The sequence below is a fragment of the Chenopodium quinoa genome, unplaced genomic scaffold (genome assembly GCF_001683475.1).
Source record: "Chenopodium quinoa cultivar QQ74 unplaced genomic scaffold, ASM168347v1, whole genome shotgun sequence".
Taxonomy (NCBI): domain Eukaryota; kingdom Viridiplantae; phylum Streptophyta; class Magnoliopsida; order Caryophyllales; family Amaranthaceae; genus Chenopodium; species Chenopodium quinoa.
Window position 1 is genome coordinate 1,170,654 of NW_018743292.1, and position 18,945 is coordinate 1,189,598.

The following is an 18,945-nucleotide window of genomic DNA, read 5'->3' on the forward strand; positions in this document are numbered from 1 at the left end:
AGTAAAAAAATTTCAAGAAATGTGAACAGAAGAAGATTACCGTGAGAAGAGAGAAGAGAAGACTTCAAGCTGCTCGGATACCATGTTATTGGCTGAATAATTTGTCTGTCTTATATTTCATCCAAGGAAGAAGACTTCCTTATATACAAAAACAATGTCGGTGTGATATCAGTTACTAGAGAAAAGCATAGCTGTCAACCTTCCTAATATATACATTAGTCCATAATTTTCGCCTAAATACATGTAGTGGTGTACTAGAATATTCTAATCCTATGTGTACTAGAATATTCTAATCGTAAAGATATGCTATATGCTTGATTATATTCTGATACCAGACACCTGAAAAGAAAATTCAAACAAGCTCCCTTTCAGAAGCATTCAACATGACATCGTTGAAACTCATTCCATGTTCAGGATATGACAGCAAACAATTCACCTTAAAGAGATTGGGAGAAGGCTCATAAAGTCACAAGCCATTTTAATGGAGAATTCACAGTACGCTTCAATGGAGGAGAGATTGAGAGATAGGGCATGCACAAAGCATAATCATTCACCTTAACCTCTTATAAATCATAATTGCATTATATTAAACAAATTTTATAAACTACCATGGTGCTCAATTATCCGAAAGAAAATCCTTAGAAAAATACTTATCTAAGGAATTTCAATTATCCGAAAGCGTGCAAGAGTCTGTACCGTTGCGCTTGGAGAAATGCCAGAGGTAGCATCCAAGGATAAAACGGCTGCTGGTAAAGAACCTGTATTGGAGAAGCAGGTACAATGACTGCCTTATTATTCTACTTGAAATCGAATCATGGTTGTTGAAGCGTGCTGTAGCTGGGGATCATACATGGAAGTGTTGCATATATACCTGTACAGATCGAAACGTTACCTTTGTTATACAAGAATTGGAGCTGTGACCATCTATGTTAGTTGATAACTGTCGATATATATAGTATGTAGTAGAATAATGATGTTCAGAAGTGTCTGCTATAGTATAATCTTAGACTATCCTAGTTGATAAATTTCTCTAGTAATATTTGTAGTAGAATAAACCTGCTTAGCATTTTTTACTGTTGTTGCTGGATTATTGATGTTCAATCAATATCTTGAATTCATGTTATAAAAGTATGTAGTATTATTAGTATATAGTTTCTGTTATTAACTGATTTTTTGCTGAAGTATAATCTTGCATTGCATTGCTTTGCTGTACCTAATATAATGAATGGTATACCACTTTGAGAGATTCATGATATGTCAGATAATTCAGATTATTGGTCATTACTTTTGTTTGCTTTACTGCTAATCAGGATTGCTATTTAGGTAAGCTAGTACAATATTATCTTATATGTAACAACTTGAGGAAAATGAGAATTGACCTGGAAAGTGAATGAAATCAAATCCATGTACTATCTAGAAAAATTTGAATTGAACTCCCTATTCAAGAGCGTCGTTTACAAGATTTGATGTCGGGTCTTAGGACGTGTTAGTAAGGTATATTTGATGTAAAGATAAAACTAAAAGTGTACATTTTGAAATATGGGGTAACATTATAATGCTTGATTAAATTAAAACTCGCTATAGGCTTGAGTCCGATTAAAAATGTTTATAAGCTTTTTAAATTTAAATATAACTTTTTTAGCAATAATTAATAAATGTGTATTTCTCACAAGACAAATAAAAAGAGAAGGCATTATATATGCACTTTTTAAGGACTCTAATCCTACACTCCTAGTTAGACGTGACAAATTATAAGTTACTCGACTACTCAAGATTGACTCAGTCAATCACGGTCAAATTTGACTCGATCAAACCATGACTCGAAACGTTAACGAGTCAAGTCAAGCTACGACCTACATACCCATACACAAACTCGATTAGTATCATAAGCACACCCCAAACTCACTCAGAATATAATAATTATCCAAAAGCCCAAAATAATGTGGACAAAAGAAATCTCCGTAAATTTAAAAGACGCGCGCTCATTCTCTCTCTGTCTAAGTTGTTCAAGATTTCAAAGTAATGTGGAGTAAATAAAAACAGAGTTCGTTACAATTTGTTATGCCTCCTTATCTCTCTATAAATATTCTACTTCATTCTCTCTCCCTTCAACTTCTCTCTCTAAAATCAACCTAAATCCACTAACTTCTCTCTCTAAAATCAGTTAATCAAATTCGCTCAACTTCTCTCTCTAAAATCAGCAACTCAAATACACTCAACTTCTCTCTCTAAAACCAGTTTATCAACAATGGAGGAAAACAGACCAAAAAAAGTCGCGAAGACGGAGAAGTCGACAATTAGTCAAGAAACAGAGAAGAAGCAGAAAATCTCTGAAGAAAACGCTGTAATGGAGGATAAGAAGATAATCTCCGACGTAAAAGCTGAGATGGAGGCTGATCAGATAACAGAGGATGATGATTCTTCTCAAGAAAAGAGGAAGATAATCTCTGAAGGAAAAGCTCCAATGGCGGAAGAGCAGATAAGATACCGTGACTATGATGATGCATTTGATGAATTTCTCGCGGAAAAACGTCCGATTAATGAGATTAATCTTGATCGTAAGTTTTCAAATGATTTTCTGAATTTCTTTTTCTGTCATTAACATTTATCAACCTAGTTATCAAATTTAAATCTAAATTGAAGAAATAAACTAGTGTTAGTTCTTGAGGAAAACAGAAAATTCGTGATCGAATTCAATTGATGAAATTATGCTGTGTGAATTTTATGGTTTCATGAATACTCGATTTACGACTACATTTTGTGTTGTGGTGTATTTGTACTAGCTACATTTCTAATTCGGTAATGAATTATTTTCCAGCATTATCGATTAATTGTATCAAGATTGAATTATATTTGAGATGAGTTTTCTTGAGTAAATGGTTCATGTAATGATGTTAATGGTTGATGTATGTTATTATTCATCAATTGATTGACCATGAAGAAATCATATCACAATTAATTTAACACAGAAAATTTTGTACGTGTAAGCTTTGATTAATTGTTGTTATCTTGAGAGCTTAGATTGAATTGAATAAATAACCTAGTGTTAGTTCTTGAGGAAAACAGAAAATTCGTGTCCGAATTCAATTGATGAAACTATGTTGTGTGAATTTTATGGTTTGACGACTATTATTTTGTGTTGTGTTATATTCGTACTAGTTACATTTCTAATTTTCCGGCATTAGCGATTAATTGTTTCAAGATTGATCATATTTAAGATTTTTCTTGAGAAAATGGAGAGATTAATTAACGGTTGATGTTATTATTCATCAATTAATTAATTGACTATAATCGTAATTAATTTAATACAAAAAAAAATTATACGTCTAAGCTTCTATGAATTGTTGTTATTTTGAGAGCTGAGATGATATTGCCTATATATACTTCGTGTAAGGTTAAAAGCATATTGCAAACTATAATAGTTACAAACCATATACTGTATGTTTTAATGTTTTATATGCATTTACTTGTTCTACTAAGGCGTATGTTTTATGGACTCGGGAAAGAGGGCCGGATTAGGGTTCGGGTGTCTCGGGAAAGAGGCCCGGATTAGGGTTCGAGTGTCCGTCTAAGCAATTCAAGAAAAAAATGACACGTGACTCTTTTCGAGATTTGGACATAGGACACCAATCATATATGAATCATTTTATATACTACGTATATGATTATAGTATATATCTCTAAAGAAATATGAAATTAAAGTCTTCAATTTTGATTTTTTTTACAGAAAGTTGGACCGGTGCTGAAGAATTTTTTGAGACTATTGGAGCTGGCGCTGTTTATCCTTCTTATACAGAAGCTTTCCAATCAAAAAGCATTGAAAAACTCGGTTGTGAGCTCGTGCCACATGGAGAATTCTCAAGGATTTTAGTGATGTTATGCATGCAGTGCCACAAGAAGTTTAAGAACACAGATTTATATTTTTTGCTGGATATTCTCAACAAACACGTGATAGGATCGAAGTGTGATGTCTTTGGTTTCAGTATGAGCTACGACTTAGCAGAGAAATATCAGGCAACCCTGCAACGCGGAATGTGGCATGTGATGTTCATTTTTGATCAGGCAGCTGAGGTTGATAAACCAGCAAAAATGGTTGCAGAGGCAATTGTAGGTGCTTATAAATCAAGGGTTTGGGGTGAAGAAGTTTTCTCTACTCTATTCAGCTTTTTGAGGTCTCGAAACGTGAGTGTACTGAGGGTTGCATTCGTCATACTTACTGCCTTGGCAAAGATTTGTAAAGAGGAAAACAATCAGGAACTGTCCACGGTGATCTACAAAACCAAGATCGTTGAAGCCATGTCCAAGATAAACTTACCTAAACTCCCTACAGGAGTCCAAAAGAGTGCTGAAGTGCTTGCAGACATGCTAGAGAGTGTGTCTTTGATTGCTGCTGATTCTGCTTCTGGTAAAGCAACTGAATTGGAGAAGCAGGTACAATGACTGCATTATTTTACTCGAAATCGAATCATGGTTGTACGTGGAGACTGTAGCTGGGGATCATATTTGGAAGAGTTACATATAAACCTGTAGAGAAACCTTACCTTTGGTACAAGTTTTGGAGTTATGATCGTCTTTGTTAGTTGATAACTGTCTATAGTATGTAGTAGAATAATGAGGCTAGCTAAAAGCTGTTGATAAGTGTCTTAGTAACAGTTAGAGATGGTATAGTATAAACTTAGACTATGTTAGCTGATTACTGTCTATAGTATGTAGTAGAATAAGCCTGTTAACATTCTTTCCGTTATTGCTGAGTTGAGGTGCAATATCTTGAATTCATGGTATAAATAAAACTGATAAAAGTATATACTTCGTTGTAACAAAGTTTGTCTTGTTAACTGTACTTTTGTTCAACTGTAATGTTTCATTGCTGTATGGCCTGTATCTAATGAATGGTATACCACTTTGAGATCAGAGATTCATGATTATGTCAGATTCTGATTATCGATCATGACTGTTGCATTCTCTACTGCTGATCAGTATCAGATAGCTATTTAGGTAAGCTAGTGCAGTGTTACATGCATCAGCTGGGAAGATGTACAATGGCCGCCAACCTCCACCTAAAGATCCTAGAGAATGCGAGCTCACATGAGCAAGCAACAGCTAAATGTCAATGTGCTTTTTTAATTAAATAAATGAACAAATAAATAATCAGTGTTAATTGAGGGTCTGTCAGATATGGTATCTAAATAAAAAAGAGCTTACAAGATTACATAGATTATATGTATTAATCTACATATTTATATATTCTTCCAACAGATCTGTGTACATGCCAAAAGCAACTAATTAAGTACAGTACATGATAAGAGTTATGCATTTATTTGCAAAATTCAATGCTGATCTTTAGTTCAATAACAAAATTTTGCAGACTGAAAATGGAGTTTCAATTGCTAGCAAAGATAAGAGGTCAGAATATAAAATGGTCCCTGCCAAATATGGGGAACAAGAAACTCAACACTGCTTGGAGCTTGAAGGGTTCTAACCTGATAGGTGGAGGTGGTGTTATTTGAAATGATGATGGGTCTTGGCTTGCAGGTTTCTCTATGAAGTTTTACTCTGTTTCTCCTGAAGCTGCAGAGCCTCTTACAATAAGAGAGGGCCTGATTCCTGCTAAGAAGTTTAATATCCAGCATCTTGAGCTGGAAACTGATGCTGATGAATTGAAAAAAATGATCCGATATCCTGAAGATTACCTTAACCATGAGCTGGGCATGATTATCCAAGAGTCCAAGACATTGTGGATTTGCTCAAGGAAGATTGGATAGTTATCATTCTTCCAGCCAAAAGAGCTGCCAACGCTGTTGCTTACAATTTGGCTAAGTTTGGTTTACAGTTGACTGATGCTAATATCAAGTTTCACTACATCTCCCCTTGTGCTCGTGATGCCTTTGAAAGCGACTACGAAAGGAACTGATCTGCTTTCGCTGCTGCCTTGGAGTGCTTGGGATGATAACCAAACTTCAGACTTACACTTATCTTTTATTGTGTTTGCTGTTACTACTAGTTGTATGCAGACTAATGTAGTTTACCTTTTGTTTAAGATAACCTTTAGCAAGGTTATCTTCCTTTCTACCTATTTGTATGTACTCGTCAGTCTTGAACTGATTAAAGGCCCTTAGGCCATTATAATACTTGTATATATCATCTTAATGTGTGTTACAAAAAAGTTTTATGGAAAGGTTATTTCTTTTTGTAGGTAATGTAGGACAATAGCATGGGTCCACTCATATACAAATCGATCTCGAAACCACCAGGGTCAGAGTTATCTTTGATTTTACAGGCAGACCTTTTCACCATAGGTGAAGTATACAGACAAGCTTCACCATACACAGCTTAATTAGGCGCTCATATACTGAGTTTAGGACGGAATTTTGAATCAACAAATCTTGAGGTGATTTCATCCGTACAAGCCATGCGGATTCTCTCAGGTGTAGCAGGATTGTCCAGAGGAAACCATCCAGTGTAACCTGCTTCTGTTCTAGCAGCTGTGATTGCATCCTTGATAGCAAATAAGACAGCAGAAGCAAGGAAGAATGGAGGTTCGCCAACAGCTTTAGAGGAATGTATAGCTTTAACATTTGGAGATCCCTGCATATCAGACAAAAGTAGCATGTTATAGCATATTTGACTCGCAGTTTGCGGATAGCAGATTCTAATTTGTAGTGTCACACATAAGGACAACCTTAAACAATAATAACACAAGGAATATGAGCAATACTCATATGGGATCACTTTTACTTTGGCCATGTATATGCTTCTCATCTATAGACCAAGTTTCATAACAATATTAAAAAAGACAAGTTTTTAACCATCAGCATTAAGCTCGAGCTTCCTTCTCACATGCATGCTCTTCCGTAGTTTAGAGGCAGTGAAGCCCATACTACGGAGTATGTAATAACTGGAAAGGATTTATTGGCAGCATACTCAATCAACCAGATGATTTTTTTAGCCTACTACAGATCCAATTCTATAACTCACAAATTAGGATGTATATAGAAGCATCTAACACTACAACTGAAAACGACAGGTGTACAAACCTTCAAAAGAGAGACGCTGAATTTTGAGGGAACATCATTCAGGGAAGGAATTTTATAATTTCCAGGTCCACACGTGTAAAGGAAACCAGGAGGTATCCACTTATGAGCTGCATCTCCCCACTTGAGCTCCTCTAAAGCAACCCAACCTAGCCCCTGTACGAATGCCCCTTCAACCTGCAATAAAAATGGGTTGTGAAAAAATGAATATGCAGGATTTACATTCAGTAAAGTTCAGCAGTGATTTTCTGTGATTAATGTGAGACTATCCTGTGCTCTACACAATCAAGCGATAAGAGTCAATAGTATCATCAAGACACGGACAGTAAAACAAAACTAATAAACAACTGCAGTCAATCATATAACAACATTGCTCCTGACATTTGCTCCATTTTTATTTTTTTATTAAAACGAGGACACGACTCACTACTACTAGGGTTTTTAATATTATGATTAATCCTTCAAAGTAAATACAGAAAGAAAAAAATATAAAAGTTTTGAGCAAATACCAATTTTGAATAGGTTAAAAGTTAAAACCAAATCAAACAATGCAACTTCTACCAATATTTTTCAACCATTCTTCTATCTAATTCATTAAGCCCAAGCAGCTAAGATGGAGAATTCTGCAGTGGAAAGTACCTGACCAACATCAATGGCCGGATTGAGAGAATGTCCAAGATCAAGAAAGATGTTTGCAACTCTTGTGTGGAAATCTCCAGTTAATGTGTCGATTTCGACCTCAGCAAAAGCAGCACCATACGTGAAATAACTGAAAGGCTTTCCCTTGCAAGTTTTCCAATCAAAGCCAATATCAGGAGTAGCATGGAAACCATGAGCAGATAGGTCTATTCTCTCCAAATAGCATGCATGTGCCAACTGAAAGAAACAAAAATGGTCATCATCTCCTAGAGGAAAAGAAAAAAAGAAAAAGAAAAAAAGAAAAAAAAAAAAAAAAAAAAAACTGGAAAAAGTATGTTATTATCTAGACACATCACTACCTCGGCAAATGAAAAAAAGTTGTGTTTTGAAGCAATAGGCTCCATCCTTGCTTTTATTTGCTCACAAGCATCCAGAACTGCAGCACCATACATATCAGAACTTGCTGATGCTGCAGTTGGTGATGAATTTGGAACCTGTTGGCCGCAAACAAAAACAACAGAATAAAGGTAAGTGCCTGTAGATTCTACAGTATAATATTTATGCATGCGAATTTGACATCTTCTGCTGCTTGTTACCTTGTCCGTACTAGTTTCGGATATGAATACAGAGCTAAGAGGAATGTTAAAAGCAGAAGCAGCAATTTGGGCTACTTTTGTATGTAAGCCTTGTCCCATCTCAACACCACCATGAGTAACTAGTACAGTGCCATCAGTATAAACTTGGACAAGGGCGCCTGCCTGCATTCATTGCAATCAATACATAAGAACAGTGAAGAACAAGAGATGAAACACCTCTCCCTACTCACTTTATAGACATGCCAATCTTTACAAAAAATCTCCTCTGTACATTGTAAATCACATTGTCTGTTGATATACATTATTGGTCAATGTTTGAGAAATCAGACCTCAAATGTCTATAGGAGGCAATCTTTAATGCACGGAGGGAAGCTAGTCATCTTAACTTGCATGCGTATGATAGTTCGATAACATGCAGGGTCAAAAATATTTACAGATAGAAAATGGACACAGGAATGGATACTTTGCAGGCTCACATCAAGGACAAAAATGTCATGCATGATCTTTCAACCAAAGAGTCAAATCCAAATTATACAGATTCTAATCCAAATAGAATAATAAATCATTTCCACATAAATCATTCTACAATTGATATTGGTATGAATTCAATACAACCTGATTAAAGCCTAAAAATTAATGTAAGTACCCATTATTGCCCTTCCCACAGGTAAAATCATCATCATGCCTGAGTCTGATTAAGGTTACTGTACACGACAGCAGCAAAAAAAAAAAAAAAAAAAATGTGTTGACATTTTAAAAAAAGGGACCTGGTCATGCCCACTAAAGTGGAGAAGAGTTGAACCACTTATAAGCCTAACAGGTTTTCATCCCAAAACCAAAGCTTCTCTAGCATAAATACTGTTAGGCAATTCACAATATTGCATTATAGGTTACCTGATTCATAAATTTGGTTGTAAATGAGATGCCAAATTTAGTGGGAACCATAGCAATTCCACGTTTTTTCCATCGATTTTGAACATTAAACTCGTCAACCTCTGCACGTGCCTTTGGAAAGTTGCATGATGATTTAAGTTGATTCCACAGCTCACGCAATGTGAAATGCTCAAGAACTTGGCCATAATGCAATATTGATCCTTCACTTTGGAAGTTTATTTCCTAAGACAGCACAAATTTGAGAATTATTTAGAACTCAACAAGTATATTCACAAACAATATGTTGATTTCATCAAAACTGATGATATTTTTGTAAGCAAAGCCTCAGTGCCTCACACAATAAAAACAAATACAGCAGTTAGTCTCACCCTGATCTCCTCTGGGCTCTTCTTGAGCTCCATGGCTATCCTCTGGATCCAATTTTCAGCAATAAGCATCCCTTGAGGACCACCAAATCCACGGAACGCAGTGTTGCTTGGAAAATTAGTGAAGCAAACATTTCCATTAATCTGAACATTAGGTATCTCATAAACATTGTCTGAATGAAACATTGCACGTTCAAGGACAGGAAGAGAGAGATCATGTGAATTTCCAGCATTGTTATAAATCTCAAGGTCCAGAGCAAGAACCTTCCCCTCATTTGTAAATCCTACCTGCTCAGTGATATATTACATCAATTAAGATAAAATGTTTAATATCTGGATCTGTGAAACAAATTCATAGAGAGGCTATCTTCATAAAGAACTGTCAATCTACAACACACACACACACACACACACACACACAAAAAAAAAAAAAAAAAAACTGAGTGAGACAAGGATGCTAGGGTTTCAAAATCATCCATATTTGACTGAGAGCAAGACAACTTTTCACTTGAAATCAATTAAATCACAGACCAATGGCGGATGGTTGATTGACCACACACACACACATCATAATACCCCTTATTGTGAAGTTTGTAAATTTAGAGTCTGATCCCATAGATTTCTCATGGTGTTTCTCTCTATGGTTAGTGTAATACGGTAAAATTTCCACTTACATTTTTTTTTCTAAGAAATATTTCCACTTACTTGTGAAAGGGATATTCCACTTAAATTTGTGGTGTGCCTATCTTGTTTCTCTAGTACATTATGTTGTGGTCCAATACTTCCTTTATCTCAATGGCCCATTTGGTAATCAGTTATAAACAATGGTAATGGGAATGTATTTGTATTTAAATTCAGAAAGAAAGTCAATGTTCATTCCCAAGATCACTCAAGATGACCCCCAAATCTTTTTATTTTTCTTCATAAATTTCCATTCCCACCTAATATCACTTCCTAAGTGGTAATGAATGGTAATGGAAAAACATGAAGAAACCACAAGTTTGGGGGATGAGATTGTGATCCCATGGAGATTATAGGTTGTTTTCCATACTAAATTACACTTAAAATTGATTTCCATTACTGCAATTTATTACCCGCTGCTAAATTGGCTGCAATAGTACATACTACATAACCCATACCATAGTCCTACCAATCTATGCATAAGTTATGAGCACAAATCATTGTCTCATTGGCATGAAGCAAAAATCAGCACCTAAAAACTTGATAATTTAATCATCATTGGAAAAGTATGGAGGTAATTAATTCATGCAATTTTTACAGTTTGCAAATATTCTTGATCATTAATCTGAGGTTCTGGTGGCTACTACTTTGATCTTGACATTTTAAAGCACCATAATCCATTTAATTCCCTCCTCTTCTCCTTTCAGTCCATTTCAAAAACCAAATTTAGAATCATCTTTGTTTATGCACAAACAGAGTAAAAGTTTGTTGGAGCTTTTCAATTGGAATGAAGATGCTGTTTGGTGGAATAATAATCTAACCTGTGAGGCTTTTTAAGGATTGTTTAAGTTTACAACATACTCCAAGTCTCCAACATGCATGTCAATCACAGCTTAACAAAATAGTTGTATTAGCTAGCTAGAGAAACTAAACTGTACCTTATACTTTCCAAGAAAGCTGTGACGCTGTCCAGTTATCATCATGTCTACATCTCGGTCTAAGGTGAGTTTTACATGACGGTTTAACAGATAACATGGAACAGAAGCTGCAGCAGCAATAAAAGCTGATCTTGTCTCCTTGCCACCAAATCCACCACCAATTCTCTTCGTTTTGCAAACTACTTTTGACATAGGAAGACCGAGTACGTGACTGACATACTTCTGGTGCTTCTGAGGTGCCTGCAAAGGGATTATTATAATGCAAATTAATTAACAAAAGAATAAAGAAAAATTTCATGCAAAGGACATTTAAAAATTAAACATTTAAAATTTTATTGATAGGGCATAGGAGAAACTAGCAACTTTAGTATGATACATACCTGAGTAGATGAGATCATATGGACCTCATTACCACTGTCCATGGTCCACACTAAACTGCTCATTGATTCCAAGTAGAAATGTTCCTGACCACCTACTTGTACTTCACCTTCTATGATCCTGTCACACCCACCTGACTGAAAGCAGAGATCAACATCACCTTTTTTGAATTGCCTCTCAGAGCCAGGATGAAAACTTTTAGATTTAATTGCATCTTCTATAGATAAAATAGGAGGCAGCTCTTCGTACTCCACATGCACTCTTCTTGCTGCTAGTTTTGCATTTTCATGGGTATCAGCAACAACTATGCCAATCACCTGTAAATTCACAGACACTAGTCAAAAGCTGCCTAAACAAGATTCAAACGAGGTATCAAATTCTTTTGGATGAGCTAATAACTGATAAAATGAACTCAAAAGTTCTGTAAGATTGGAGTTTACCTGGCCCACACAAGTTACCAATTCTGAAGCAAAGAGCTCCTCATCAGCAACCACGGGCCCAATAAAATTATCCCCAGGGACATCTTTGGCATAAAATATGCCTTCAAAGCCAGGTAAAGACTTTGCACCTGAATCATCAATTGAGAATATGCGGGCATGAGGCTTTCTACTCAGGATCAATGCAGCATGTAAACCATTAGGTGGCATTGCTATATCATCAGCATATTCTGCCTCGCCTGTTACCTAAAAAGAGTGACAGAATAATATGGTAAGAGCGCTAAGTATAATGTATAAAATCTAGCTTGATAACATGATTGAATAAATAGGAATAACCATTCAAAATTAGCAAGTACTTCCACATTTAAAATTATAATACATTAATGATGCCAACTTCAGCCTATAACTTTATAATGAACAACCAGTTGTAATTTAAAAAAAAAAACGTTTTAGTGCATTAACCACAACCCTGCTCCTTAACCACCCCTCCCCCCCCCCCCCCCCCCCCCCCCAGCCCCAACACACACACACCAAAATAGAATCATTTTAAAGCAAATAAATCTCTGTGAAGCTAAGGGATATTCCCAAAATTATTGTTGCACACCTGAAGTGTTGCAGATAGATGCATCTCGGGAGATCCTACAGCTGTCCCATGTTTGACAATCTCATAGTCCTGACTCCCAATTACAGGTGGCTTATGGGATGGCTGTATTGCTGACAGATATGATGGAGGTACACTCTCTGTCAAAGTTGTCTTTACATCTAATTCTCGAGATACCCACAAAAAATATTTGAAGAAAAAACTTAATGTCAAAGATTTTCTGAACTCCACCATCCCACCTGGTGCATCTTCCTTAAGTAATATGTCCTCCTCCAAGACTTTTAAGGCCCCATCTAGCAACTCCTTGTTCCAACTCTTTCCTATGAGAAAATCTTTTGTTTTTGACGCAAAAAAAGAAACAGCAGCAACCCCTCCATATACAATTGATGCATCTGAAACAAGCCATTCTTCGTTCTTTTTTTCAAGGTGAACACGCATCCCGGCATTTACTAATGCAATATCATCATCTTTACGATGAGCTTGCTTAAACTCTTTCACAAACTCATAAGGCCTTGTCCACGGTAAATGAATTGATAGTAAAATCTCATCGCTTGACAAATCAATCTTACGATACCCCAAGAAAAAGTTCTCTGCCAAAATTGTTCTAATGTTTCCCTTGCTATTGATAAGGTGAAACTTTGCTCCGGTAGCCATCCAAAGAGGATTCAAATCTGATATTGGACTAGCAGTGCATACATTGCCACCAACAGATGCAACATTTCTTATCTGAGTTCCAGCAAACCATTTTATTTGCTCAATAAAAGCATTACAAGATGATACTTCATGAGCAGCACGGTCTAAAGAAACTCTTCTAAGAACACTCAGAAGCTCAGACAGTTTCACAGCAGCCCCTATCTCCAATCCGTTATCTTTCACGTGTAAGATGTTTAACTCAGGCACCTGTGCAACTGACACAAGAACTTTATACTGCAACCTCTTCAGCCTCATTTCGATTCCAACCTCAGTGTTACCATTTACCAACTTTGCTTCTGGATATTTGGCTTTTAACTCTAGAACATGTTGAAGTGACACAGGTCGATACCACTTAAGCCCACCAAAACCACTCAAGCTTAAAAAGGCAGATTTCCTTAGCAATAGCTCCGGAGGAAAAATAAGCTCTCTATCATTGTATTTGCTACCATCAATATCACTATAAGAAAGTTGTTTGTACCTTTCATTGCAAGTCCCACTTTCCTTCATATTTTCAGAGTTGCTATCAGATTTTAAACCACAAGAACAGGGTTTACCAGTAGATGGACATATGAACTCATTGCCTTGACGATCTGCCAAGGTAGCCCCAGTGTATATCATGTCATCAGTTTTAGCAAAAACTCTGAAGGCATCAATAATTGGCCTATAACCTGTGCAACGGCACAAATTCCCTGCCAAACTTTCTTCAATTTGCTGCTCAGTTGGAGGAGTTTGACAGGATCTTAATAAAGCATACATGGACATAACAAATCCAGGAGTACAAAATCCACACTGGGAGCCATGTGAGCTTGCCAATGATTCCTGCAAAGATAACATATAATAAATAACAGAAAAGTTGCAAAACAGTTCCTTTTCCTCATTAAAATTAGTCAGGAAAGTGCTATCCTGTCAACGAAGGAATTTCAGATAAACAAAAGCTGAAAAAATAACACTAAGGGCCTGTTTGTTCACCTCATTTTCACTTACTTCAGGAAAGTTCAAATGAGATAAGTTTATGGTAAATAAGTTCTAATAAGATTTGATAAGGGTTAATAAGGGCTGCCTAAGTTCAATTTAAAACTAAATTAAGTTCTAATAATGTCAAATAAGTTTTGATAAGTTCAAATAAGTTTAGATAAGATAAGTTCAAATAAGTAAAAATTAGGTTAATAGAACAAACCCTAAAATTTTATAGACTCATGCGGAGTTTATTTGTAAGTATCAACCTATAATGCTAGAGGGCATAGATTTTGATTTCCCCTGCCTTGCCTATTTCTCACAATCACCCAACCAGAAATATATTCATGTACAGAGTAAATTCTCAATAAAAAAAAAAAAAAGAACAACACCCAGTTAAAATTGGTTTTTTTTAGAAATATTTGTCTATCTTTACCAAAATTTAAATTTGGGATGGGGGAGTAGTCTATCAGGCAAATCAACTCCGCATCTTCTGAACTAAAGATTTTATCTAATATAGAATAGGATAGGAAGTTAGCCGTGAGTAAGGATATGCTAAATCCTTCATTTTTAAGTATCCTTTTCTCAAGTTTGTTCAATGGATAACTTGCAAAACATTTCAGCATCTGAAAAGCTCTGGGGTACTTATAATGATGTATGAAGTACGCTCCTATTTAGATGAAATCATATAAATTGGAAAGAATTGAACCTGCACTGGATGTAAGCCAAGTTTACGATTTCCAATGCCTTCCACTGTGATTACATGCATTCCTTCTACAGAGTACAGTGGAGCCAAACATGCATTAACTGCATGGTGCCTGTTAGAGGAAAAAAATAAGAAATTAAAACTATCTCTTTAATTTGGTTTGTCAACCATTATAGATGCAACAATAATGAAAAAAAGATGCTCGACCCACATGGAGTGATGTCATAATCCTGCTAGAACAAAGTGCAGCTATGCCAAATATCAAACAGACGTAACTAATATCAGAATGGTATAAAAATTAAGCAGACAAAGGACATGTCAAAATTCTAAAGATGAAACTACGCCATTCTTCTAAGGTTACTCACAATTATAAAACATATAAATATAATCCTAATTCATTATTTTTGGAGCATAATCATATGTATACTGGATAACATAGTTTTTGAAAAAAAAAATCAGACATTCTAAACATTTGTGGTGCAAAGATATGAAATTTAAATCATCTTAAAGGTATAATATAAAAGTACTAAGATGCAACATGACAATAATAACATATTATAACAGCTACAGCGATAATATGATGGTCTATCAGTCACAGCAGACTTCATAGTGTGATTTAATAACACACATATTCCAAACTGCTTTTCACACAAGTTAGTTAACTTTATAGAACTTTGTATGACAGAATGGCTTTTATATGATTCAATGCTCCCTACATTCACTCATAGCCCTAGAAAATAACAGCTGCTTTTCACACCATAATATTAGTTTGCCATTTTAATATCATTCAGTAGACATATGTGAGCATAGTAAACAGATGACGACAGTGATTTCTTTAGTTTCTTATAATTAATTTAAGTTAGTAGCAAACAAGCAGATAATTTTGTTTTACAGAGACTCACACACATTTCTTGTGCAGCTGATCAAAGTAGGAGACCATAACCGTACAAGCACCACAACCTCCTTCACCACAGCCTAATTTTGTCCCAGTTAGGCCAAGATCTGCACCAAAAGCATTGATCACAACATCATTAATCAACAACAAATCAAATAGCAACAGAAAAATAATACTACATAATACTTAAAGCCAAGTCACCAGATTGGTAAACAAAGAAATTAAAAAATCCCTCGGCCACTTTTAAGGTGTTAGTGTATGACCGTATGAAAAAGAAGAACAGAGATCTTTTGGGCCTATTTTGTCATCGGATATAGGTAATCCTCCTTATTTCATTTTGGTTTTCCCTGCTCCTTTCTCTTCCTCTTCCCTTGATTCACCTCTTCCTCCCACAGTCTCTTTCCCTGCTTCTCCTCCCCTTTCCACTGCCATAGGAGATAAGAAAAACAGATTCCTCCTCTATCTAAGGCTCTAAGCTTGATTACAGTTGCATTCTCAATGCATCAAACTATGCATAACAAATAAGGTAGGCTTACAGTTGCCCACCCTATGTTTGTTTACTTCATTGTATGATAAGGATGGAGGAAAAAAACATATGGATGTGAAAGAAACTCAACATAGTAGATGGATATGTTGTCAACATTCCATGGAGTAATCGGAGTATTATATTCATTTGGACAATATATCGAGTGCCAAAAATATGTCCATGTCTTCACTAGGGCATTGGGGTGGTGGCTTGCTTAAAGAATGGTTGCTATTTAATATATTAGAGAAAGTCCTACTATGCAAAATGAAACCAAGTAAATTGCAAGACAAGAATCGTAACAAGAAGATTGCAATAAACCAATTACTCTATATTGCCTTCATGTCATAAACTCATATTTATTCCCCAACAAACCTCGCTTGCAGAGTATTTTACTTTATTCAATTGAAGCTCCTAATCTATGTGATCAAAAAGTTGCACTAAAGAAAATGGATGGATTTTTGGGCTCATAATTGATCATATAGATCTTATTCTAAAAAAAAAAAAAAAAAAACAGAAGCATAATTTTATTGGATTGTCCCTCTTTAGAAAAAAAGGGAAAAGTTCAATTTCTTTTGGCTAAAAGGGTAAAGTTGATTCTTTTTCTTAATCATTTTCTCCAACACACCTCAATCAAAACCTTCTAAAGCAAAACCACTTTAATTTCATTTCATGATACAGTTACAGTAACATCATTCTACAATTATCATCTACTCCACAAATTTGAGGATGAATTGATCAAAATTCAACCTCGAAAAGCGAAACCGACAAAAAATTTGGAAACCAGGGAGTAAGGGGCCTATCATTTAGCTAATATCCTAATTCTACTGTAACAATCATACAAATCTATTATTTCCCATCAAAATTCAAACATCATTCCTCAATAACAAAGCACCGTAACAACAGCATAACTCATGATCATAAACTTCACAAAATACAGAATATAATACAATTTTCAACTTAATATACAATTAAATAACAATTAAAAACAAAATTACAGAATAATAATAATTATTATTATTATTATTATTATTATACCTCTGAGATACTCAAGAAGAGTCAAGTGAGCTAAACCATCAGAAAGAACTTTACGAACACCATTGATGTAAAGTATAGCTTCATATGATTCTTTTTCTTCAATTATTCCAACTTTTTCTTCACTCATCAAAGATCCCATCTTTTTTTTTTTCGAATATCACTGTGAGTATTCTACCACTAGCAGATTAATCAAATCTCCAAAATTAGAAAGAAATAAATAAAATTTAGAAAGAAATAGACAAAAGAGGATGAACAAAGAATAAGTGAATTGAGATTTATATTATAATTTGGACCGAATAAAAAGATTGTGTTGAAATTTGATGAGATCGGATGAGACATGAGATAATATGATATTATATTGAAGAAAAAAAAATTAACACGGAATAAGTTATTGTAAACGTCCCGTTAGTTATTATATAATCCCAAAAAAAAACATGGATTAAAGGACAAAACTATAAATAAATTAACAAAAAAAATGTGTTGTTAGTACGGATTACGAAGTATGACATGTTTGTAATTATATTAACTAGATCCATATTAAAAAAAAAAATGTTATTAATTTATTTATAATTTTGTCACTTAATATTAAGAAGATAAATTGTATTTATTTGTATAGAGCATCAAGTAAATCTATTAAATGTACAAGTTGTACCTTATACGGAAAATGTTTGAAAAAGTTCCATTAATAATAATATATCTGTGATCTGTCTCTTTTCTATAGTAATATACATTTTGATCATCACAGTTTTCAATGCACAATACGTATGTATTCAATATAATTTAAGTAAAATTTATTAATAAATTGACATTTTAAAAATATATTTTAGACGAATACAACATCTCATATGATATGCTTTTTGATAAATAAAATAAAATATTTTTCATAGTCAAAATTTTTAAATGTTGATCACCAAAGTCAAAATGTAGTAGTGTAACCATTAAAAAAGATGGAGTGATAAAGCATGTTTTAATATTTCTTAAAAAAAAAAAAAAAGCATGTTTTAATATTTCTTAAAAAAAAAAGTATGTTTTAATATTTGGGGTGTTACAAGATTAGCGGTATATTCAATTCAATTTTCCACTAGCTTTATTTTTCTATGTGACGAAGGAAACCATAATTTTGTCGGTATAAAACCACTAATTGAAATCAGCGGCTTACAAAAAATTAAAAAAAAAAATAAAAAATAAAACCACCTATTCAAGGTGTGTTTTGTTTTTTTGCTTTAAAATATGATTTGATTACAAAGTAACCTTGACACTTTAAATTATTCTCCATTTAAAATGAAACTTTTTTCTTTTTATTATTATGATTAAATATCGTTTGACATTGATTGATATTTTGAAAGATTGAGAGTATTTTGTAGATATAGATATTACTTAGTAGTAAAGTAGTAAAAATAAAATAAAAATAAAAATAAAATAAAATAAAAAAAGAGAGAGAAAAAAGCTAAAAATAACATATAAATAGTAGTCGTACAAAAAGTTAAAGTGAACAACCATAAAACGCAGTGGCGGATCCAGGATTTTCAATTCGGGGGGACAAAATGCTTAACTTACAAAAAGCTTAACAAAAAAT

At 34.5% G+C, this 18,945-nt stretch overlaps 1 protein-coding gene across 4 annotated transcripts; it reads right to left on the bottom strand.

Moving 5' to 3' along the window:
• Nucleotides 1-6,093: 6,093 nt before the first annotated feature.
• LOC110736203 (xanthine dehydrogenase 1-like) lies at nt 6,094-17,705 on the bottom strand. Of its 4 annotated transcripts, none has more exons than XM_021916363.1 (14): nt 17,370-17,705; nt 15,816-15,915; nt 14,917-15,025; nt 12,564-14,072; nt 11,963-12,205; nt 11,525-11,839; nt 11,145-11,384; nt 9,529-9,813; nt 9,161-9,382; nt 8,267-8,428; nt 8,030-8,164; nt 7,671-7,907; nt 7,035-7,208; nt 6,094-6,585 (listed from the first exon to the last, which is right to left on the bottom strand). In XM_021916363.1, exons 1-14 carry the CDS (start codon nt 17,506-17,508, stop codon nt 6,343-6,345), a joined length of 4,113 nt encoding a protein of 1,370 aa, XP_021772055.1. In that variant the 5' UTR covers nt 17,509-17,705; the 3' UTR covers nt 6,094-6,342. The 4 variants fall into 4 exon arrangements, with proteins under 4 accessions (XP_021772055.1, XP_021772056.1, XP_021772057.1 ...); XM_021916364.1 differs by lacking the exon at nt 17,370-17,705 and adding an exon at nt 16,660-16,972 and having other exon boundaries at nt 6,343-6,585; XM_021916365.1 differs by lacking the exon at nt 17,370-17,705 and adding an exon at nt 16,072-16,437 and having other exon boundaries at nt 6,343-6,585.
• Between the last annotated feature and the right edge of the window lie 1,240 nt (nt 17,706-18,945).